The sequence below is a fragment of the Gorilla gorilla genome, chromosome 1 (assembly GCF_029281585.2).
Source record: "Gorilla gorilla gorilla isolate KB3781 chromosome 1, NHGRI_mGorGor1-v2.1_pri, whole genome shotgun sequence".
Lineage (NCBI taxonomy): Eukaryota > Metazoa > Chordata > Mammalia > Primates > Hominidae > Gorilla > Gorilla gorilla.
Window position 1 is genome coordinate 213,804,998 of NC_073224.2, and position 23,975 is coordinate 213,828,972.

The 23,975-nt window shown below is 43.2% G+C and overlaps 1 protein-coding gene across 2 annotated transcripts; it reads right to left on the reverse strand.

The window, feature by feature from the left end:
- Positions 1–8,915: 8,915 nt before the first annotated feature.
- PDIK1L (PDLIM1 interacting kinase 1 like) lies at positions 8,916–23,561 on the reverse strand. Of its 2 annotated transcripts, none has more exons than XM_004025222.5 (3): positions 23,033–23,561; positions 19,865–20,166; positions 8,916–12,623 (listed from the first exon to the last, which is right to left on the reverse strand). In XM_004025222.5, exons 2-3 carry the CDS (start codon positions 20,147–20,149, stop codon positions 11,883–11,885), a joined length of 1,026 nt encoding a protein of 341 aa, XP_004025271.1. In that variant the 5' UTR covers positions 20,150–20,166; positions 23,033–23,561; the 3' UTR covers positions 8,916–11,882. The 2 variants fall into 2 exon arrangements, with proteins under 2 accessions (XP_004025271.1, XP_004025269.1); XM_004025220.5 differs by lacking the exon at positions 23,033–23,561 and adding an exon at positions 22,538–22,666.
- Positions 23,562–23,975: the final 414 nt, after the last annotated feature.

Consider the following 23,975-nt stretch of genomic DNA (forward strand, 5'->3'; position numbering starts at 1 on the left):
AATGCCACAAATCTCCCTCTAAGCATTGCTTTCACTGCATCCCTCAAATTTTGATAAATTATATTTCATTTTCATTTAGTTCAAAATATTTTAAAAATTCTTTTGAAGTTCCTTTTTTGCGTGTGTTATTTAAAAGTGTGCTGTTTTAATCTCCAAGTATTTGGGGGATTTTCCAGGTACCATTCTGTTCATGTTTCTAGTTTAATTCCATTGTGGTCTGAATTTGCACACATCATGTGATGTCTATTCTTTTAAATTTGTAGAGGTGTGTTTTATGACCCAGAATGTGGTTAATCTTGGTGAATGTTCCATGTGAGCTGATAAGAGTGTGTAACCTGCTGTTACTGGATGAAGAAGTCTATAGATGTCAATCATATCCAGTTGATTGAAGTGTTGTTGAGTTCAACTATGTCCTTACCGATTTTCTGCCTGCTGGATCTGTCCATGTCTGACAGAGAGGTGTTAAAGTCTCCAATTAAAATAGTGGATTCAGTCGGGCATGGTGGCTCACGCCTGTAATCCCAGCACTTTGGGAGGCTGAGGCGAGCAGATCATGAGGTCAGGAGTTCGAGACCAGCCTGACCAACATGGTGAAACCCTATCTCTACTGAAAAAAAAAAAAAAAATTAGCCAGGCGTGGTGGTGCGCACCTATAATCCCAGCTACTCAGGAGGCTGAGGCAGGAGAATTGCTTGAACGCGGGAGGCGGAGGTTGCAGTGAGCCGAGATCGTGCCATTGCATCTCAAAAAAAAAAAATAGTGGATTCATCTACTACTCCTCTAACTCTTGGGCTGAAGCGATCCTCCTGCCTCAGCCTCCCAAGTAGCTGGGATTACAGGTGCAAACCACTGCACCTGGCTGCCTACTCTTATTTATTCATTTTTGAGACAGAGTCTCACTCTGTCACCCAGGCTGGAGTGCAGTAGTGCAATCTTGGCTTACTGCAGCCTCTGCCTCCCGGGTACAAGCAATTCTTCTGCTCAGCTAATTTTTTGTACTTTTAGTAGAGATAGGGTTTCACAGTGTTAGCCAGGATTGTCTTGATCTCCTAATCTCATGATCCGCCCGCCTCGGCCTTCCAAAGTGCTGGGATTACAGGCGTGAGCCACTGTGCCCAGCGTTTCTTTCTTTCTTTCTTTCTTTTTTTTTTTAAGAGACAAAGTCGGCTCTGTTGCCCAGGCTAGCCTTAAATTTCTGGATTCAAATAATTCTCCCACCTCAGCCTCCTGAGTAACTGGGACTACAAGCACATACCACTGCAACTGGCCCTCCATCACTTTTTTTTTTGAAACAGGGTCTTGCTCTGTCACCCAGGCTGGAGTGCAGTGGCGTGATCATGGCTCACTGTGGCCTTGACTTTCAGGGCTCAAGCCTCAGGGCTCCCACCTCAACCTCCTGAGTAGCTGGGACTACAGGTGTGCACCACTGATGCAGGATAGGCATGCCCCAGAATTGGAGTTTAGCCCAGGAGGGTTGTTGGCTTCACCTAGGAAAGAATTCAATGGGAGCCAATGGCGGTAAACAGCAAGTTTTATTGAAGTAGCAGTGTACAGCAGCAGCAGAAGTACTGCTCCTTGTAGGGCAGGGCAGTGCCCAGAATAGCAGCTCAGAATATGTTCCTCACTCATATTTTTAGCCCACTTTTAATTATATGCAAATTAAGGGGTGGTTTATGCAGAAATTTCTAGGATAAGCATGGTAACTTCTGAGTCGTCAGGTCATTGCCGTGGAAAGGGGTGGTAACTTCCAGGTGTTGCTATGACAACGGTAAACTGACATGGCACACTGGTGGGCGTGTCTTATGGAAAGCTGCTTCCATACAGGGACCTGTGTTAACTAGTCCTCAATTTGGTCTGATGTCCAAGCCCTGCCTCTGGAGTCGAGTTCTCCTACCTCACCACCACACCCAGCTATAATTTTTTAAATTTTTTATTTTGTAGAGATAGGGTCTCACTACATTGCCCAGGCTGCCCGGTGATTCTCAACCTAGGCCTCCCAAAGTGCTGGGATTATTGGTGTGAGCCACTGTGCCTGACCTCTCCATCACTTTTGAAGGACAACTTCACAGGGTACAGGATTCTAGGTTAGTGGGTTTTTTTTTCTCTCAACACTACACATTTTCCTACACTTGCTTCTTGCTTGCATGGTTTCTGAGAAGTTGAGTGTAATTCTTATCTTTACTCCTCTATAGGTAAGGTGCTTTTTTCTGTCTGACTTCTCTTAAGATTTTTTATTTTTGATTTCCTGAAATTTGAATATGTCTAGGTATAGTTTGAATATGTCTAGGTGTCATTTTGTGGGTTTTTTGGCATTTATCCTGCTTGGTGTTCTCTGAGTTTCCTGGATCTGTGGTTTGGTGTCTGACATTAATTTGGGGAAATTTGACTGGGCATGATGGCTCATACCTGTAATCATAGCACTTTGGGAGGCCAAGGCAGGCAAATTGCTTGAGCTCAGGAGTTCAAGACTAGCCTGGACAACATGGCGAAACCCCATCTCTACAAAAAAATACAAAAATTAGCAGGTGCCTGTAGTCCCGGCTACCAGGGAGGCTGAGGCAGGAGGATGGCTTGAGCCCAGGAGGCAGAGGTTGCACTGAACCGAGATCGCACCATTGCACTCCAGTCTGGGTGACAGAACCAGATCCTGTCTCAAAAAAAAAAAACAAAAAAAAAAATCCAAAAAAATTGGGGGAGATTCTCAGTCATTATTACCTGAACTATTGCTTCTGTTCCTTTCTCTCCTTTTTCTCCCTGTGATAGTCCCATTACATGTAGGTTATACCTTTTATAGTTGGCCGACAATTATTTGATATTCCGTTCTTTAAAAAAATTTTTTTAGACATTTTCTCTTTGCTTTTCAGTTTTGGAAGTTTGTTTTGTCATATGTTCAAGCTCAGAAATTCTTTCCTCAGCCATGTCCAGTCTACTAATGAGCCCATCAAAAGCATTCTTCATCTCTATTACAGAGTTTTTGATTTCTAGCATCTTTTTGACCCTTAGAATTTCCATTTCTCTGCTTACATTATCCATCTGTGTGTGCATATTGTCTGCTTTTTCCATTGAAGTCTTTAGCATATTAATCACAATTTAAAAAAATCCCTGGCCTGATAGTTCCAGGATTCTTGCCATATCTGACTCAGATTCTGATGATTGTTCAGACTTTTCAAATTGTATTTTTTGCTTTTTAGTATCCCTTGTACTTTTTTGTGAAAGGTGGATGGAATGTACTGGCTAAAGGAACTGCCATAAATAGGCCTTTAGTAATGTAGTAACGTGGGGATGGTGGGTGTTCTATAATCCTATGATTTGGTCATGGACTTTTCATAGGTGAGCCTGTGCCCTTGGACTGTGAACTTCACCAGTGCTTCTCTTGGGGAAGTTCCCTTAGGTGGTCAGGATGGCTAGAGGGGGCTGGAATACCCTCGGATAGGTTAGGGTCAGCTGATAAAACCACAACAGATGAGGCTGTGGTAAAATAGTTGCTCCTGAGGGTTGTCCTTGTTAAGAACAGAATGTTCAGGCAGGTTTCAAAATGGTTCCTTTCCCCCTCCCATTAGCAGAAGAATGAGCACCTGTGAGGACCTGGCAGAGCTCCTGGAGGTAATAGTGTGGGGAGCCCCCTGTGATTGGGTCCCCCTGGGCTTTTTAACTCTCAGAGTTGACCACACTAAGCAATTCATCAATTACAGTTTAGGTTTTCCTACCCGTGCACCTTTTCCACACTAGTAAATTGTGATATTCTGTATCTACCAATGCATCTCTCCAATTACTGGGGCAGCAGTTTGCCCTGTGACCTCACTGCTCTGACATACCTAAGAAGAGGTGTTGATTTTTCCAGGTGTTCAGCTTTTTAATTGTTGTTAGGATGGAGTGGTGACTTTTAAGCTCCTTTTGTGCCAAACCAGAAATGGGAAGTCCTAATTTTTTTTTTTTTTTTTTTGAGTTGGGGTTTTGCTTTGTCTCCGGGCTGGAGTGCAGTGGTGCGATCTTGGCTCACTGCAGCCTCCAACTCCTGGGCTCAAGTGCTCCTCCCGCCTCAGCCTCCTGAATAGCTGGGACTACAGGCATGTGCCACCACACCAGAACCCCCAGCTAATTCTTTTTTTTTTTTTTCCCGGTAACGATGAGGTCTCATTATGTTGCCCAGGCTGGTCTTGAACTTCTGGGCTTAAGCAATCCTCTTGCCTTGGCCTCCCGAAGTGCTAGGATCACAGGCATGAGCCACTGCACCTGGCCCATTTCTAATATTTTTAATTGGCTGGCAGACATTTTGAATTTTATATTGTTGAGAAGTGGAATTTTTGGACTCAAGTATTTTTGAGCTTTGTTCTAGCACATTATGTTACTTAGAAAAAAATGTATTTTGTTAAATAAAATGTATAGGAGATCATTATTTTGGACTAGCCTCGTACACTAGCACTAGCAGACCAAGCCATATCAGAATGGAGTCACTCATGCTGGATGCCACATAATTAAACTGAACTCTGAAACAGGCCAGTCCACCCCCCACCCCACTACCAAAAAAATACCCCCAGGAGATTCGCAGCAACCAATCCAAAGGGGCCCAGTTTACCTGAGCTGGCATGAAAATGAAGTTCCCTCTGTTTTTGTTGTTGTTGTTGTTTTTAATTTTTAAATTTTAATCTTTTTATTTATTTAGAGACTGGTTCATTTTTGCTAAATTGCTTGTCTTTCCGAGTTTCATAGCAGAGTTTTTGGTCTGTTTAAATTCATTATAAATAGACATTTAGGATGTCAGCTTCTGACCTCATGGACTCTGAGCTTACAAGTGCCCTGGTCTATCACAGGCCATGCATATGAGGAATAAAAAATCAAAACATTTAAGTAATTTTGTTATAAAGAAATATAGTTATGCACCCCAAACACAGAAAACATTTCATTAAAAATTGGTCTTAGTCCTGGTGGGCGTGCCAGTGATTCTTTTAGGTTTGGACCTTGACTGAGAGAATTTCCAGTCACTCTCTCCTCTCTGGGCAGAAGCTTCAGATCCTCTCTGGGCAGAAGTTCCAGATGATCTGATGGGCAGGGACTTAGGCTGTGTCCCCCGGGGGCTGTGGTCCACTAGTTGTTGGGACCGCCTGGGAGGGCGCAGCAACCCACTACGCCTGTGTCTGTTTTAACCCTATAAGGAAAGTAACTTTGAAACAACCAGACAATTTTCTGTTCTCTGTTTCTGCTTTTCTCAGGCCTTTTCTGTCTATAAAACCATACTTTTCTGCTTGGCTTATCGGAACACTCACTGTATTTTATAGAATAAGGTGTTGCCTTTTTCTAGAATCACAAAGAAAAGCCAATATAGATCTTTAAATCAAATTTGCTGTAATTTTGTCTGTGTACCTTTCAAGACTTACTTTTAAGCTTGGATAAATAGGTCCAGAATAGCTGTTAGCCTTGGCCTCACTACTGAGACAATACTCTTCTGTGATGCTCTGTATATTGGAAGAAGGTCTTTCTGTTCTGGCTGGTGGAAATATCAATTATTCTTGGTCCTGTGTGAGCTCCAGGATTGTTCTGCCTAATCCTTTCAGGGGATCTTTCCTGCATTCAGGTCTGATAGTTTATTCATAAGCATGACTGATTAGTACTTAGCTGATACCATGTGTGTGAATGTGAGTGTGTGAGTGTGTGTGTGTGTGTGTGAGAGAGAGAGTGTGTGTGTGTGAGTGTGTGTGTTTTCTTTAAGGCAGGTCTTGCTCTGCCGCCCAGGGTGGAGTGCAGCATGGTGATCCCAGCTCACTGCAGCCTTGACTTTCCTGGGCTCAGGTGATTCTCCCAACTCAGCCTCCAAGTAGCTGGGACTATAGGCAAACACCATCACACCTGGATAATTTTATTTTATTTTTTGTAGAGACAGGGTTTCACCATGTTGCCTAGGCTGGTCTCCAACTCTTGGGTTCAAGTGATCATTCTGGCTTGGCCTCTTAAAGTACTGGGATTACAGGTGTGAGTTACCTGGCCCTGCCTCAGCTGATGTCTTGAAGAAAACTTTCTGCAAAGGTCTGGAACTCTCACCGACAAATAAAAAACAAGACAAAAAAGAAAAGAAAAAAATAAACAACAAGGTCTGGAATTCTTTGTTACCATCTCTCTCTCTCTCTCTCTCTCTCTCTCTCTGATACTCTGCCCCATGAATCCTAGCTGGCTTGTGCTCCCTGAACCCTGAATTCTGTCTCCTCAACTCAGGGAGACTGTTGAACCTTGTTTAGGTACTTATTCCCTGTACAGCAGCCTAAAGATTCCCTCCAAGTTGGGGCAACCACAGGGCTTACCCCATTTGATCCTTTTCTCCCAGGGATTGCTGTCCTGCACTGCTAGTTTCCCAGTGTCTGACATTTGAGTTGTTTATGGCAGGAATAGAACCCTGTTACTCCATAATGGCCAGAAGCAGAAGTCATCAGGATTTTTGCTTGCTTTTGCCCTCCTCAGGTTAAAATTGTAACAAGCAGCCAGAGTTGAGAAACACTGAGTCTACTGTAATTCCAACTTCCAAGTTCTAGCCATTGCTGCCCTGCTCCACGCCGTCCTCACAGCTGTGCTTCTACTGTCGCTTCTCAAATCACGTCAGTAAACGCTCCCTGCCTTCTACCTAAAGCCAGGAGAAATGGCATGTCATTCTAGTATTTGGTACTTATTACTACTTTCCTAATTTCCACGCATGGTAGTCTATGTGAAAGAGACAGTAAACATCCTGAATTACTATCAATCACGTGATCAGCAAGTAGAAGGAGGAAAGAAAACTGGGCTGAGGGGATTTTTATTGAACTATCCTTGTTCTTAAATAGAGCTGCAGGGCAAAGAGACACGCAGGACATCACCATAACCGAATGTATTTCTCTAATAATTGTGGTAAAAATGTAAGCTAAATTAAACAAACCAATCAACGTGCTCCCTATCAGCAGTACAAATTAGCAGTAAAGGCAGCTCAGAGTCATTTCCTAGGAGTCCTCCTGGGTGAACGGGAAGCACTGACATTTCCTGAGCATGCCACGCATTTCTACATGCATTGGCTCCTTTTATCTTCACAGCGCTCTGAGTCAGGTACTGTCTCTGCTTAAACATGTGGGAAACTGAATTTGAGGGGTTAGGGAACTCATGAAAGTCACACAGCTAGTAACAGAAAGGTAAAGAGTCTATTTTCAAAGTCTGTGTCCTTTCCTTCTGCCTGATAATAGCTGTCACCAGTAGCCCCAATGAACATTTTTTAAAAATAAAATTTTTCTTGAAGTATAACATATCTAGAGAAAAATGTAAACATTTTAAGTGCAGCTTGATGAATTTTCTTTTCTTTTTTTGAGATGGAGTTTCGCTCATTGCCCAGGCTGAAGTGCATTGGTGCGGTCTCGGCTCACTGAAGCCTCTGCCTCCTGGGTTCAAGCGATTCTCCTGCCTCAGCCGCCCAAGTAGCTGGGATTACAGGCACCCGCCACCACACCCAGCTAATTTTTGTATTTTTAAAAATAGTGATGGGGTTTCACCATGTTGCCCAGGCTGGTCGCGAACTCCTGACCTCAGGTGATCCACCTACCTCGGCCTCCCAGAGTGCTGGGATTACAGGCATGAGCTACCACACAACATCTGCTACTCCAAAGCCTGGGCTTTTTCTGCTAGACCAGGATGCCTTTGGTAATATCAAGTTGCCCAACTTCTGCTCAGAACAAGCTGAGCTTGAAATACTGGGCTGAACAGGAAATAAAAGAGTAAAGTCAAAGCCCAAGCTTTTTTTTTTCTCAATTTCCTTCTATGCAATGAAAAATGATTGCAAAGGTGAAAGTACTGCCTTTAAAAGACGCACTTGGCCTTCAAGAGGTGTGGCAGCCTTGTAGGTTTTCTCAAGTGGGAGTTATTATCTAACCACAAACCAACCGTCTGTCATTACACTGCACTTTAGAGGATGTCTATGATTGGTTGGCAAAGAGAGCAACATTTGAATTTAAAGAAAAGACCAAAACAACCAAGTGTCATTACTTCAGTGAGAAAGATAAAGCTTCCTTGTCAGAGAAAACTCCAACTGGAGTCAGAGATTAGGCACCAAAACCCTGTCTTAAGGTAAAACCTTTTGTCATCATCTCAGTAACTGGTGTAATTACTGTTAATTTCATCAGGAAATCAGCCCCTATTTTAAGTAAAACTCAGTGAAAAAGATACGTAAAAACCATGTGAAGGTGCTTTGTAAACTGCAAAGGATTACAAAATGCTAGTAAATACAAATATTTAAAGCTTCAATTAAAAACAATCTCTAGAAAGCAAAATTTGCCTGTCTATAAAGGTTATACCAAAGGAAAGCAGAAGAGTAGGAAGCTACAATTCTTTTTTTTTCCCTATTTTTTTTTTTTTTTTTTGATTTTTGAAGCCACAATTCTTGATGCCTACTTTCACTAGGTCACATGTAGAGTTGTTTTCTGTCTTCCATATTCCCCTCTGCTGTTCCATTGGACCACTAAATAGACTCTATCTTCAGGCAGAAATGATAAACATAAAAAAGTGGGCCCAAATTTTTAATAGAAAATTAAACCATGGTCTCGTTATAGATTGAAAAATTGCATCCTCTCATTTATTTAATATATATTATGCTGAGTCTGAGCTGCATCCTCAGCTTAATGAAACAGAAGGATAAATGAATAAAAAATTTCATCTCTGGCAAATACGAGTTCTTCTTGTGTGCAAAGCAAATACAGCAAGACAGCACTAAAATTTTAGAGAACTTGAAATGCTGAAACTCCTATAATTCAATCATCTTTTCCTTGGCAATCACTTCTATTTCAGAATCATTTAATAGGTAAGTCTGAAAAATACATTGTTTCAGATTTTATACCTTCTATTTTATGCTCATGAAGTAAAGTACTACAGAACTACTCACAGAGCCACTAAAGCAGCAATGTAGAATTTTCAGGTTTTTTTTTTGTTGAAACTCACTTTATTAAAAAAAAAAAGTCATGAACAATAAATTACAATCATTTTCCCCTTTTATAAATTCTTCATAAAATATATTTGACAATTTTAACAGAAAATTTCAAAAGTTGCTTTCATTTCTTAAGTGCTGATGACTTATTTTTTGACCATTTTGTCATGCTGGTGAATTACTTTGTAGCTGCTACAATAGTTTGATTGGTAACAATTTACAATTAAAAACAACAACAACGAAGAGAAAAAACAGACCAGCAGAAAGAACTATTCTGTGTGCTATTTATCTGACACTTAACACTTACTTCATCATAATGACAAAGTATCCCTTAGCACCAAAAAATCTACAGGAACCCCATCTTTCTAAGTGACAACTAGTGCAAAATAACATTCTAGGAACTAACTGTACAACCCCATATTTTCACTGGCCACAGCTGCCTATAAGCTCATTTGAAATATTTGGTCTTTTTTCAATTAAGACAAATTTCAAAAAACACCATAAATCATGGCAAAAGACTCTATGAGGAACAATTGCTTATTGAGTACCTATTATGGGCAAGGCACTGTGTACGAAGTTTTGCTTTCATTTTTCCTCTAGCAAATATCCAGGTATTTCCAAACATCACTAACCATCTTTTCTTACTCCTGGCTGGAAAAGGCCTTTGGCTAAATGCCATTTTTTAATTGTCATTTTATCAACAAACCTTTAGTGCTGAGCACACAGTAGGTACTTAATAAATACCTCTGACTGAAAGAACAAAGACAAAGAATTTACTATCATTTTGCTTGGCTATTTTAGAATACAAGGACTTGATAAAATTCCAGAAGAAACTTCCTGATCACCTCATACCCTTACCCCCAATGAAAGAATTTCACTTCACAGGTAAAATCTTTCCAAGTAAATGATAATCATTAACTATTTTACATGAGGCAGGACCAAAAACTATGCGCTTAGGAAACTGTGGCTCCACGCACATAGATATTTGAAGAGCAAATGATGCATGGGCATACCATCATCTATGAATCTCTGCTGAAGTGCCATGTTATTGACTAGACGTTATCATGATGCTTTTTCTTACTCCCTATAGCTCAACTTCCTTGGACATATCTGTTAAATTAAACTAATCTGGTGATCCAGAGAGTCAATTATCATGAGGTTCCAGTGGGTTTCCACCTCTAATTTCCAAAAGAATTCTTATACTTATTAGCTTAAAAGTGATGTTAAAAGTATATGATTTTTCATTTTAAGAGGCTTTATTTCAATAAAACCTTTTAGTCCAAATGTTAAACTTCCAGATCAAGTAACTAACATAGTCCAGAAATTTTATGTACTGCAATTTTTTTTGTGATGTTTTACATTCTATTTCCTCTGAACACATTTGAAACAGGGAAAAAAATTATGACATATTCCAAAAATTGTGGAAGTTCAAAAAAGCTGAGATTATGCAAGCTATCAATAATTTCAATATTCTAATACTATTTTGACTTTTGACCAAAAATTCTAGTGCTTTATAAAGATTAACTTAGATACAATGTAAAGTCTATTTAACTTTAAAGGCTAATGTTCTGTTTTAGGAAAGCATTCTATCCTTTAGATTTTAACTATCTGCATTTACAGGAAAACAAATTGTAGACAACCATACAAAGATAAAATCAAACTAACTTCAAGAGGAATAATGGGCTGTTGGTTTTTTGACATAGACTGTATCAGTGATTGTATAAAATGGATAGCTTTTCTACTTTAAAAGTAGTTGATGCCACAATATTTTATCCATTTGCCATACTGTGTATGTATCTTCTCCCAGTTTAGATAAAGGTGATCACATTTTCAACAACCATATTATTACCAGTACTGTTTCAAATCAGACAAGAGAAAACAGCATCAGTGCCAAAATGAAAGGAACTCCAGTGACTCAACAAGTGACCATATCAGGGCAGGCAAAGTGAGGGTGGAGCTCATTTGGTTTCTTCAACTTCAGTATAATGAGGCTTAGACAAAGTCTTCAAACCAAAAATATATCAAGTATTACAGTTCACACATAGCAAAGTTTTCAGAAACAGAATAATCCTGTATTCAGATTTATATCAGATTGTAGAAGCTCAAGTGCAGACGTCCCAATGCAGTGGTTTAGTTGGTTAAATAAATGCTCGGTTACCTAAAGAAGGTCGGACTGAATCACCAACCTGCTGCCATATGACTGCATGACTAATTCACCTCTTGCAGCTATAGGGCACTGGAGAGTTCAAACATACTTCAGCAGCTTTGGATCACTTAATTTCATTTATGTTTTACCAGATAATTTTAGACCCTCCAAAATGATGCCTTAAAAAAAAAAGCTGTATATTACAAAAAAAAAAAAAACTTAATATGATTTCATTAGGGGGAGGGGCAGAGTAGGAAGATAAGGGAAGGTTTATTTTTCGTCACTGATTTCACCAGCAAATCTCAAAAACCCAAACCTACATCAAATAATTTAAACAGACGTGGCATTTTTTTCATATGGAATGCAAAATGCGCACATTCACATACTTACATATACATAAATATATACATATATGTTTCCTTTACAAAGTTTCAAAGGTTGCATTACCAGCATGCAAACCTCTTTTCCCATGGAAATTCCTAATACTGACGAGGAATGTCTAAAATACTTAGAGACATATTTCCAGAAAACTGGACTCTCTTCTCTTGTTAGCTCTTAAAGAATTTTCCTGCCAAACTTCTATCAATAATCATTTTTTAAAAATTTACACCCACATTGGTAATACACATTTGAAACATACTAATAAAACGGCCAACTTGGATTTAAGAAAAATGAGGAAAAAAAAATCCCACAAAAAATCTAAACCCTTAGAGGGTAGAGTCTAGCTTTTTATATTCTTTTTCAGCCACATAATGTTGCATCACTGTTAAACAGAAGCAGCATATCATCCATGGTATTTGCAAATAATATGTGTCACGTTTCCCAGCTGCTATCTTTAAATGCAATTTGTACTAATCTGAGTTCTAGTTCAAAAGCATCTGGACGATCCTGAGGGTTTGCAGCCAGCATTTCCTTAATCAGTTGTTTCATTCGCCCATTCATAGATTTTTTCTTCACAGGAATGAGAAGTTCCATTTTGGGATTTTCCAGAAGTGCCTCCCCAACAGGCACAATCTCAGTTCCTTGTTTTACATAACTCCCCAAGAGTTCCTTCTTTGTCTCTGTGTCTATGAATGTGATCCTTTCCAGCATTGCCCAGATGATAATCCCCAGAGCAAAGATGTCAGCTTTTGCTGTGTAATGTCCTTCCCAAACTTCAGGAGCCATGTAAAAATCTGTTCCACATGCTGTGGAAAGGAAACACTTGTTTACACTGACAGGTTCTTCTGGGTTCTGCCCAGAGGCTGAACAAACTTTACTTAGACCAAAATCAGCCACTTTGAGGGTAGGTTCCAAGTCACTGGTATCCAACCTGGTTTGAGAAATCAGGATGTTATCAGGCTTAAGATCTCGGTGGATGATCTGGTTTTTATGCAAGAAAGCCAGGGCACTGCTCAGCTGAAGCATGAAGCTGGTGTTAGTTTTACGATTGGGTTTCCTGGACAACAGATACTCATTCATATCTCCTCCGTCACAAAAATCCATCACAAACCACAAATAATAGGCGCTTCTGGGATCAAAGGCAATTTCTCCTTTTAATGAAGTTTCTACAAGCTACAAGAAGGAAAAAAAAAGATTACAATCATTTGCATAGGTTATACAATTCAGTTATAGGAAAAGAATAATTGAAAGGTTAAGTCAGTCTCCACCTTTAAGTGGAAACCCTATAAATATTTTATTTAATCAGTGCTTTCAAATATGCATTTTAAACTTTAAAAAATGCTTCAAATTGTCATTTTGTCCCTGATAAATATACACCAAAGCTCTAAACCAAGGGGTAAAAATTTTAAAATAGCTTTATTTTGAAAAGCGTCCAAGTGGCCACACATTTTCTCCATGTGTCAGTGGAGCTGAACTCTACCCAGCTAGCTCATAGCTTCATGAAAAGACCAAAGTTTTAGCAGATAGACCTAGGAAATTGCCAGCTGGGGTATAAACCTCAATTAGGAAATGCTATTCAATGAAATCGCCTGAAATATACTTCTTACTCATTGCACAGACACTATCAACATAACCTGTGAAATCGAGAGAAAAATGATCAAGGAACAACCAGCTGTTGCAGAAATAGCTGTTCCTGTAGTCACTAATAAAATAAAGACTGACGTCGTTACTTCATAAACTTCTATAGGCAGAATGCAAATATGTTGGCTCTTTGACTGGATGACTTTTAAAAACCAATTTATAAAAACCAAATATGCATTTTTTAAATTTTTAAATATTTATTATTTTGTTTTCAAATATGCATTTTGATATTAAAAAATCAACTCTGAATTTGTATATTTCTTCTTTCATACAAGCTGAAAACCTAGACTAAATCACAGTTTTGTTATTATTATCTAGTTATAACCCTCCTTTACTTGAAATTCAATAGAATTACTTCACTGGACATGAACTATCACTCTAAAATACAGTATATAGTCTTTTTTTTTTTTTTTTTTGAGACGAAGTCTCGCTCTGTCACCAGGCTGGAGTGCAATGGCGCAATCTCGGCTCACTGCAACCTCCGCCTCCCAGGTTCAAGAGATTCTCCTGCCTCGGCCTCCCGAGTAGCTGAGACTACAGGCACGTGCCACTACGCCCAGCCAACTTTTGTATTTTTAGTAGAGACGGGGTTTCACCATGTTGGCCAGGATGGTCTCAATCTCTTTACCTCGTGATCCGCCCACCTCGGCCTCCCAAAGTGCTGGGACTATAGGCATGAGCCATGGCACCCGGCCCCGTATATTGTCTTTTAAAAGCATTTGTTGTATGGTGCCCTTTTCAGACCCATGAGTTGAACAGAAAAGGCCGAAGAGTTGCTGAAGAGTGAATGAATTGCTAATTTCACATTTAAATCTACTGGTACTTTCTCTACCATCTGGGAAAGCACAAGCAAAGAACATCTCTTTACGCCATCTCTCCACATGGCAGACAATAGTAATTGCAATGATCTGCAGATATCTCTTTTGCATGAGTTTTCCTTGTTGCACATGTTTGCCAGTGAGACAGAAAATGAAAGAAAGGTACAGATCACATAATTATTTACCAGGTGCACTGATAATAAACATGCTTTTCTTCTTCTGTCTTTACTCTCAAAAGCAAACTTCCTAAATAGCTTTGAGCAATGCAGAGTCCCAGCGTTCAAAGAATGTTTTAGAGTAAGGCCAGATAGTAAATATTTCGGGCTTGACAGCCACATAAGGTCTCTGTACCATATACTTCTTCCTTTCTTTCTTACCCCCAGAAGTCTTAAAAAAAAATCTAAAAATTATTTTTAGCATCGAAACCATACGAAAACAGGCCACGGGGCCTCTGGCTGAGAGCTATGGAAATGCAGCGCCCAATCTGCTTATTTTAACATGTAGAGGATGTTAGCCACTGATTTCTCTTGACTGAGGCCCTTCAATGGCTTCCCTGTTCTCTTAGGATATAGTCTAAACTCTTTAACATGGGTTATGAGACCTTGTGTGCTCTGACTCCTGCTGTCCCCTCTAGACTCATCTAAAACAACTCTCACAATCTCACTATCTTTTTTCAATTTTTTTTTTTTTTTTTTTTGAGACAGAGTCTCGCTCTGTTGCCAGGCTGGAGTGCAGTGGCGCGATCTCGGCTCACTGCAACCTCTGCTTCCCGGGTTCAAGAGACTCTCCTGCCTCAGCCTCCCAAGTAGCTGGGACTACAGGCATGCGCCACTATGCCCAGCTAATTTTTGAATTTTTTGTAGAGACAGGGTTTCACCATTGTGGCCAGGATGGTCTTGATGTCTTGACCTTGTGATCCGCCCCTCGGCCTCCCAAAGTGCTGGGATTACAGGTGTGAGCCACTGCGCCCAGCCTCTTCTTTCAATTTTTAAACACTTCATGCGTTTTGCTTCAAGACCTTTGTATGTACAGTTTTTTTCTGCGTAGGAAATTTTTCTCACTTATCTAGCTAACTCCTCTTCACACTACAAGTTTTAGACAATTATATATATATTTTGTGTGTGTGTGTGTGTGTGAGAGAGAGAGAGAGAGAGAGAGACAAGGTCTTGCTCTACTACCCAGGTTGGAGTGCAGTGGCACAATCATGGCTCACCGCAGCCTCAATCTCCCTGGCTCAAATGATCCTCCTGCCTCAGCCTCCCAAGTAGCTGAGACTACAGGCATGCACCACCACGCCCGTCTAATTTTTAAACTTTTTGTATTGATAGGGTTTCACCATGTTGTCCAGGCTAATCTTGAACTTCTGTACTCAAGTGATTCACCTGCCTCAGCCTCCCAAAGTGCTGGGATTACAGGCGTAAGCCACTGCGTCCAGCCAACGATTGGTAACTTTTGAACCACGGGATTATGTAGGTTTCCCTGTTGTATGCATCCTGTACTTCTCATTCATGATATTTATCACAAGTACACAGAATGGCCACTAGGTTCCTATGCATGAGATTGTAACCTCTGTTAATTGTTTTACATTTTCTTCTAGATGAGGCTTTTGGCTATCAGGAACTGATTTCAATGATTCCAACTGAGAACAAGGAAGAAGACATCAGGAAAAACATGGAGAAAAATTAAAATACATATGGAGAATATACCATGCATAGGGACTCTGTAGTCATACTACAGATTTGTTTGTCCTTACTAAATGTAAATATTGGTTGTCTTTACTAGATGTAAATTTAGAGAAGGCACTTGCTAAATGTGATGATGAATGTCTGGACAACTAAACAAATCCACAGAAAGGACAATTTTAATAGAGGTACCAATTACTGAGTACTTATATGTACCAAGTATTGTTTCTGCAACATCTCTAATTTTGACAACTCCTATACAAAGTAGATATTATTACCCCTTATCTTAAATATGAAGAAATAGAGGCTAGGAAGAGTTGGGTTATTTATCCAAAGTCATTCAGCTAGCAAAACATACCATAAGTGAAACACAAGTCTATCAGGCTTTAAAAGATGAAAGAGATTTACTAAACAAAAAGGTGCTTTAGATATAAAAATCACTGAATCAAGTCTGGTAGGCCTTTACATCTTAAAACTTTATGAGCTAATGCCTAGCTACTATAACAATTGCTGGATCTGGACTCAGCACTAAATAATATGTTTGTTTATTTGTTTATTTTTGAGACAGGGTCCCACTCTGTGATAAAGGCTAGAGTGCAGTGGTGCGATCATGGCTCACTGCAGTCTTGAACTCCTGGACTCTAGCAATCCTCCTGCCTCGGCTTCCTGAGTAGCTAGGACTAAAGGTGCATGCCACCATGCTCAGCTAATAAATCTTTTGTTTAAATATCTTTGCTTTTCTAGTTCAAAATAGATCATGCCTCTTAGTCTCTAAAACTCAATGTAAAGTTCAGCAAGGTTCTATCCACTTTTTTTTTTTTTGAGACAGGGTCTGGCTGTCACCCAGGCTGGAGTGCAGTGGCCCGATCTCGGCTCACTGTAACTTCCGCCTCCAAGGCTCAAGTGATCCTCCCACCTCAGCCTTCCAAGGAGATGGGACCACTGGTGTGTGACACCACACCTGGCTAACTTTTTGTATTTTTCGTAGAGATGGGGTTTTGCCATGTTGCCCAGGCTGGTCTTGAACTCCTGGCCTCAAGTGATCTGCCTGCCTCAGCCTTCCGAAGTGCCGGGATTACAGGTGTGAGCCACCATGTTTGGCTTTCTATCCACTTTTTTTTTTTTGTTTGTTTTGGAGATGGAGTCTTGTTCTGTCACCCAGGCTGGAGTGCAGTGGCATGATCTTGGCTCACTGCAATCTCTGCCTCCCGGGTTCAAGCAATTCTCCTGCCTCAGTCTCCTGGGTAGCTGGGACTACAGGCACACGCTGCCACACCTGGCTAATTTTTTGTATTTTAGTTTCACCGTGTTGCCGAGGCTGGTTTCAGACTCCTGAGCTCAGCCAATCTGCCTGCCTCGGCTAGGATTATAGGTGCGAGCCATCACGCCTGGCCTCTATTCACTTTTCAGAGAGAACATAGTAAAAATGTTTCCAATATTTTCTATCAATTCAACTTACATAATAAGCACTTCAAGAAAAGCAAACAATAAAATGCACAGAGGCTAGTTATTTTTACTGTCATAAAACGGAAAACTTCAGGGCATTGGCTGGGCGAGGTGGCTCACGCCTGTAATCCCAGCACTTTGGGAGGCTGCGGCAGATGGATCACTTGAGGTCTGGAGTTCGAGACCAGCCTAGCCAACATGGTGAAACTCCATCTGTACTAAACATACAAAAATTAGCCAGGCATAGTGACGGGCACCTGTAGTCCCAACTACTCAGGAGGTTGAGCCAGGAGAATCACTTGAACCTGGGAAGCGGAGGTTGCAGTGAGCCGAGATCGCACCACTGCACTCCAGCCTGAGCGACAGAGCAAGACTCTGTCTCAAAAAAAAAAAAAAAAAAAAAAAAGGTCGGGCGTGGTGGCTCACGCCTGTAATCCCAACACTTTGGGAGGCCGAGGCGGGTGGATCATCTGAGGTCAGAAGTTCAAGACCAGCCTGGTCCACATGGTGAAATCCCATCTCTACTAAATACACAAAAATTAGCCAGGCGTGGTGGCAGTTGCCTGTAATCCCAGCTACTTGGGAGGCTGAGGCAGGAGAACTGCTTGAACCCGGGAAGCGGAGGTGGCAGTAAGCCGAGATTGCACCATTGCGCTCCAGCCTGGGCGACAAGAGCAAAAACTTCTTCTCAAAAAAAAAAAAACAAAAAAAACTTCAGGGCACAGAGTGCTAAACTGCAATATAAATTAATATAAATTAAGTTCTCAAGACTAATACTGCTCATCGTACAAGGAAGCTTGCAAGTTTCTTAATACATGCATTCGTGTATTTGTTTTCTTTGTTGTTCCTAGTCCAAAACTTTTCTTGTTTTAAAAACAGAGGTTTTGTTTTGTTTTTTTTTTTGGGGGGGACAGAATCTCGCTGTCACCCAGGCTGCAGTGCAGTGGCATGATGTCAGTTCACTGCAACCTCTGCCTCCTGGGTTCAAGTGATCCTCCCACCTCAGCCTCCCAAGTAGCTGGGACTATAAGGCACATGCCACCATGCCTGGCTAATTTTTGCACTTTTTTTTTTTGTACAGACGGGGTTTTGCTATGTTACCCAGGCTGGTCTTGAACTCCTGGGTTGAAGTGATCCTCCTGCTTCACCCTCCTAAATTGTTGGGATTAGAGGCGTAAGCCACCACGCCTGACCAAAAGCAGACTTTTTTTTTTGAGATGGAGTCTTGCTCTGTCCCCCAGGTTGGAGTGCAGTGGTGTGATCTTGGTTCACTGCAACCTCTGCCTCCTGGATTCAAGAGATTCTCCTGCCTCAGCCTTCTGAGTAGTTAGGACTACAGTTGCACGTTATCATGCCAGGCTAATTTTTGTAGTTTTTTAGTAGAGACAGGGTTTTGCCATGTTGGCCAGGCTGGTCTCAAAACTCCTGACCTCAGGTGATCTGCCTGCCTCGGCCTCCCAAAGTGCTAGGATTACAGGCGTGATGAGCCACCATGCCCAGCCCAAAAGCAGACTTTTAAATGGTAAAAGTCTGATGGTAAATTCTGAATTTAGACACACTCAAAGAAAGTTGTTTTCTTTTCCAAGAATGACTAGTTTCTTTTTGGATTTTTTTTTTTTGAGACGGAGTCTCGCTCAGTCGCCCAGGCTGGAGTGCAGTGGCGCGATCTTGGCTCACGGCAAGCTCTGCCTCCCCAGTTCACACCATTCTCCTGCCTCAGCCTCCCCAGTAGCTGGGACTACAGGCGTCCACCACTACGCCCAGCTAATTTTTTTGTGTTTTTAGTAGAGACGGGGTTTCACCGTGTTAGCCAGGATGGTCTTGATCTCCTGACCTCATGATCCGCCCGTCTTGGCCTCCCAAAGTGCTGGGATTACAGGCGTGAGCCATTGTGCCTGGCCCAAGAATGACTAGCTTTAAGAAATTCTGCCCTAGCCTTTAACAAGCTATGTCTTAATATATTTTCTATTCTTTGAGTATAGAGCTACTAGAGATTTTAATTTCTGGCAGAAGCCAACAGAAGAAAAACAGAAAAGCTTTTCCATTTTCCCAGGTTTACAGAAGAGTAATCTGGGAGTTAAGAAAGCATAAGCTTCAGCTGTCATTCTTAGCTCCAGCTCCCAATTCTACCACTTAACTATGTATGTGATTTTGGATGAATTCATTATCTATACTATAAGCCTCAGTTTCTTCATTTGTATGAAGATAATAATAGTCCTTTCCTCATAGGATTGTTTTGAGCAACTGCTTTTAAAGCACTCAGCACAGAGCATTGAACTGCATGCAAATTCAAATGTCAGCTGTTAGCACTGTTAATAACATTCAGGTGTTAAATCATGTGCTTCATGAAAATTAACTGGAACTGCATGGTGAAGAAACCAGATATCCCTCTAAAACAGCAGAGGCTTACATTCAAACCAGTGATTTATAAAAGAGATGCCCAATTACCTAGGGGTGTTGCTACTGGTTGTGGAATTTTTCCTTTTCTTCTGTCCTCGAGTCCAAAATTATTGATTTCAAAGAAATGAAGTTATTAGACTGTAGTCTCAAGCACCTCTCTAGTTCCTATCTTGCTCCATTCCTATGCAGACTGGCAAGTACCATTGCATAACAGGTGGCTTATGTTATTTTTAGGTATGTGCCTCACAGGTTTAAATAAAACCTTGTTTTAAAGCAAACATCTACTCAATTCTTGGCAGACACTTATCTACTTCTAACTACAAACACCTGCATTTAAAGGGAAACGTTCGTCTGACCCTTTCATTCCTCTTCTTGCTGGCCAATGCCATGTTCAAATCATTTCTATTTCCCAATCAACAACACATACCTGTAAATAAAGGGAAGAATTAGAGCCGTGGGACATCTTTTGCACCATCCCATCCTTTTGTAGGATGCATTCCTCCAAGTGAATCACATTTGGATGTTGGCTCTTGATACTGCTTAGTGCCCAGAACTCACGAAGGGCTAGTTCAACATTTTCAGGTGCGTGACATCGAATTTTCTTCACTGCCACCCGTGCAGAGGTCTTTCTGATGACTGCTTCATACACAACACCGTAACTACCTCGGCCTACCTCCCGTATTAGATCGTACTTTGGCTGGCTACTCACCATCTTCAAGGTCGAGGTTTCTGGAAAAATCAACAAAGTGCTCTGTTGAAATTATGTATACCTACTGGCTTGTATTTCTTCTTATGTATGATTTACTTGTCATCTGTCTGACTGTCTGCAGTGCTTGAAGGATATTTGCTATACCTAGGGGAAATCTAATTTTAAGAATAGTAACAATAAAGCTAACAGGTAGTATTTACCATGTATCAGGAAGTGTTTTAAGCTCTTTAGAATATTAAATTCAGTTAATCCTCATAATAATCTGATGAGATAGATACTATTATGGTCTTTTTATAGATGAAACTATATAATGGAGAGGTTAAATGAAATGCCTAAGGTCAACAGCTAGTAACTGGTGGACCTGGGATTTGAAACCCGGCCATCTGCCTCAGACGACCATGATTTGAAGCACTACAGTATGCTGTCTCTTATATGAACTGCTTGAAAATGTCACTGTTAAAAATACACCCCCAAAATTCAGCATTCTTATTTACTGACCAGGAAAAAACAAGCAAGCAAGCAAAATCCCAGCTTCTCCTTCAGGCTGACACATATATAATGGTCATAAAACAGCAAAAACAAAACCCCCTCACAGTTAGAAATACAAACACCTGGCTTATGCTTAAGGCCTGAAAGTGAACCAAATCATTTATAGAACTGAAAATGTTTGTTTTCATTACGTAAAAGTAAGTGGCCAAACTCTATCTATTCATATCTTAATTTTGTCTCTTATGTCATCTCCTTATTTCTTACAAAATAAATGAAAATAAAGTTTGTGGAAAAGAAACGTTTCTTTTTTTTTTTTTTTTCAGACGGAGTCTCGCTCTCTCGCTCTGTCTCCCAGGCTGGAGTGCAATGACTTGATCCCGGCTCACTGCAAGCTCCGCCTCCCAGGTTCACGCCATTCTCCTGCCTCAGCCTCCCAAGTAGCTGGGACTACAGGTGCCCGCCACCACACCCGGCTAATTTTTTTGTATTTTTTAGTAGAGACGGGGTTTCACCGTGTTAGCCAGGATGGTCTCGATCACCTGACCTCGTGATCCGCCCGCCTCGGCCTCCCAAAGTGCTGGGATTACAGGCGTGAGCCACCGCGCCCGGCCAGAAACATTTACTTAAAAATAAAGTAAGCTACTTAGAATACAGTTACCTTTTTGTAGTCATTTAACAATAGCTATTTTAAAATTTTTATGTTTCCTTTTTACTAATCATAAGACAGCTGGAGTAAACAATATCTATTTAGTTCTAGGTCATTTTTGCCAACAAAGATCCTGCATATCAAGGGGCTCTCTGACAGAGTTCTTGGGAATTCAACTTACCGAACGGTTTAAAGGCGAGAGCAAAGGCCCTGCACAGAAATGCTCATGTGTTGAATGGAGAAAGTCTAAAGTGGGCTTCCTCAGCGCCCAAAGAATTTCTAGATTATAACCAACTTCATGAACGAATTCTCATTTGTAGATTGTGACCACGGGCTAGAAAAGTAACCTGAGATTGTACAATATTTATTCTGTACAGCTGGGGAAGCAAAAGGCTACTGACCCTAGAGCCTGAGAAGTTGGGATCCACTACTTTAAGTCTACAGGATAGATTTAATAAAAAGAAATGACTTCTGAGATTGTGTTCAGTCCCACTTCCTCTAACTGGACACCCACCCTTCAAATCGCTACTGAATTTCCTAGTGTCTAATTTCCTGCCACAGAATCCTCTGCGCCGGCTGCACAGCAGACGAGCTTTCCTGCTCTACGGGGATCGCCAATCACATCCACTCAAGGTGGTTCGTGTCTCTGAAGCAGTGCCATGTTCTCTCCAGCCTGGTACAGTCCCCATGGGGAAGAGCACCTTCCTGAATAGGGAGGAGAGGGGTGTTTATGAAACCCGTGGGATCCCGGATCCAATGATGCATCCGGTGCGAACCTAAGTGACTTTCGACCGAAAGTGGCGGGCCCTCGCTCCCGCTGCTCTAACCAGGCGCTGGGACGCGAGCCGGCCAGGCCAGACACCTGCCGGCGCCCGGGAAGGGCCAGTCGCGGCCAGAGGTGTTGCCCGACGCGGCGGCTCAGGCCGCGCTCATTGGCCAAGTGTCAGGCCCTCCCCCTCCTCGGCCGTGCTCAGATGAAGCCCGGAGGGGAGCCTCCCGAGCCCCTTCGCTCTGAGGAGCCAGCCCTGCAGTTGCCTCAACTCCTCGGGGCTGGGGGCTGGGGGCTGAGGGCCGGGGGGAGGTGGCCCCGGTATGAGAGGAGGCCGCGACTGGGGTCGGTGGCCTGAGGAGCGCAGGGCCTTCCCCGGGATGACTCCGCTGACAGGTCTGTGACAAGCCTCCCAGGGAGGGAGGCACATGCAGGGCCGTCGGCTCTGCAGCAAGACCTCTCCGCCACGCCGAAGGGCCAGATTTACCTCAGGGTAGACGCTGCCGCTTCTCCCTCTCATGGGCTCTGCAGGCCGCCATTATCGGGCAGCTCGCGCCTCCGCTGCCGCCGCCTCCAGTCAGCAGCCGGCGCGCGCCCCCGTGGTGCGCGCGGACACACCCCCTTACGCCGACGGCCCCGCCCCCCTCCGGCTTTCCGTAGCGCGAGCCGGGACGTTCCGCGCCACCGACGAGGCGCGCGGCCGGCGCTCCGCTCGCCTCCTCCCTCTCTCGAGGATTTGCAGAGCCGGGAGTCGTCGGAGGTGTGCGCGCTCCGGAGCGCACCACTGGTGCTGCTCCCCGCAGGGGTGGCCGGGCTCGGGAACCGCGAGGCCACGCCACGCCGGGGCTCGGCCACCCTCCAGCCGCAGCGGCTGCTCAGGGCCCGCGGCCCTGGGGACGATCTGCAGCGGCAGATCCGGGCCTGGGGCTGCGCGCGCCCGGCCGCGGCCTCCCCTCCCCCTACCCGCCCCCTTCCGACCTACCGAGCTGCGGGCTGGGGTTCGGGGCTCGCTGGGGTGGAACGCCCGGTGCATCTTCCGCGCGGGTCTCGGGTGCCTGCGGGGCGCGGTGCTCTTTGGCGGGCCCGCGGGGAGGTGCGGCCCGACCAAGGAGGCCTGGCGTCCGCCCCGCCGGGAGGGAGACTGCAGCTTTTGTCCGAGTCACTGAGCCATGTTTGCGGGCGGTGCAGTTGCCGAGACGGCGGCGGCGGCGGCGGCGCGGGGCTGGGTGCGATCATCTGGGAGGATGCCGTCCCCTGCCCCGCCGGCGCGGTGGTATCTCCCTTAAAGAAGCCGGCGCTTCATTGTTCTCCGGCCGCGGCCGCAGGGAGCCAGGGCCACCTCCTCGGCGAGGGGAGTGAGGGCACGGCGGCGCCTGCACCTGGCTGCGGTGCCTGCGGCGCCCCCCCCAGGCTCCTGGTGGAGGGTTGGTCTGCAGTCGGCGCAGGGGAGAGGCCTTGGTCCGAGCCAGGATCCACCGCGCTCCTGCCGCTCTCGGGACTGGATAGTCAATGGGGTCCCCGCCGCTGCCGCAGTCGCTCGGCTGCCACACGCTGTTGGCCCCACAGCCAGCCCGGGGTCACTTAGGCCCGCATTCCTCAGTCATCCAGTTGTTAGATCAGTAAGCATCCGCCAGAAAAGTCCATTCCTTCTTACTCGATTTATTCTGCACCCATTACTTCTCAGCAGGGTGATGATTCCTCCTCCCAGCGCTCGCTCTATAAGGCACGATGTACAAAGAATCCCTGTCGCTGTGCTCAAAGATCAACCCATTTTATTTTCTGTCCTTTATGCTCCTTCTCCCGAGAGTCTGGCACTGGGTTAGGTCTTTATATAAATGATCTTGCTTAATCCTAACCAAACCCCACAAGAGTAGGTTTTATTATCCTGTTTTTACAGGTGAGGAAACACCTTTGCCTCTTCTCAC

Bases quoted from the DNA above. Each gene is read 5' to 3' on its own strand.
- PDIK1L (XM_004025222.5), bottom strand. From the start codon at position 20,149: ATGGTGAGTAGCCAGCCAAAGTACGATCTAATACGGGAGGTAGGCCGA. The intron at 12,624-19,864 runs GTATGTGTTGTT...TCCTTCTTGTAG, and splicing joins ATTCTTCCCTTTATTTACAG to CTTGTAGAAACTTCATTAAA.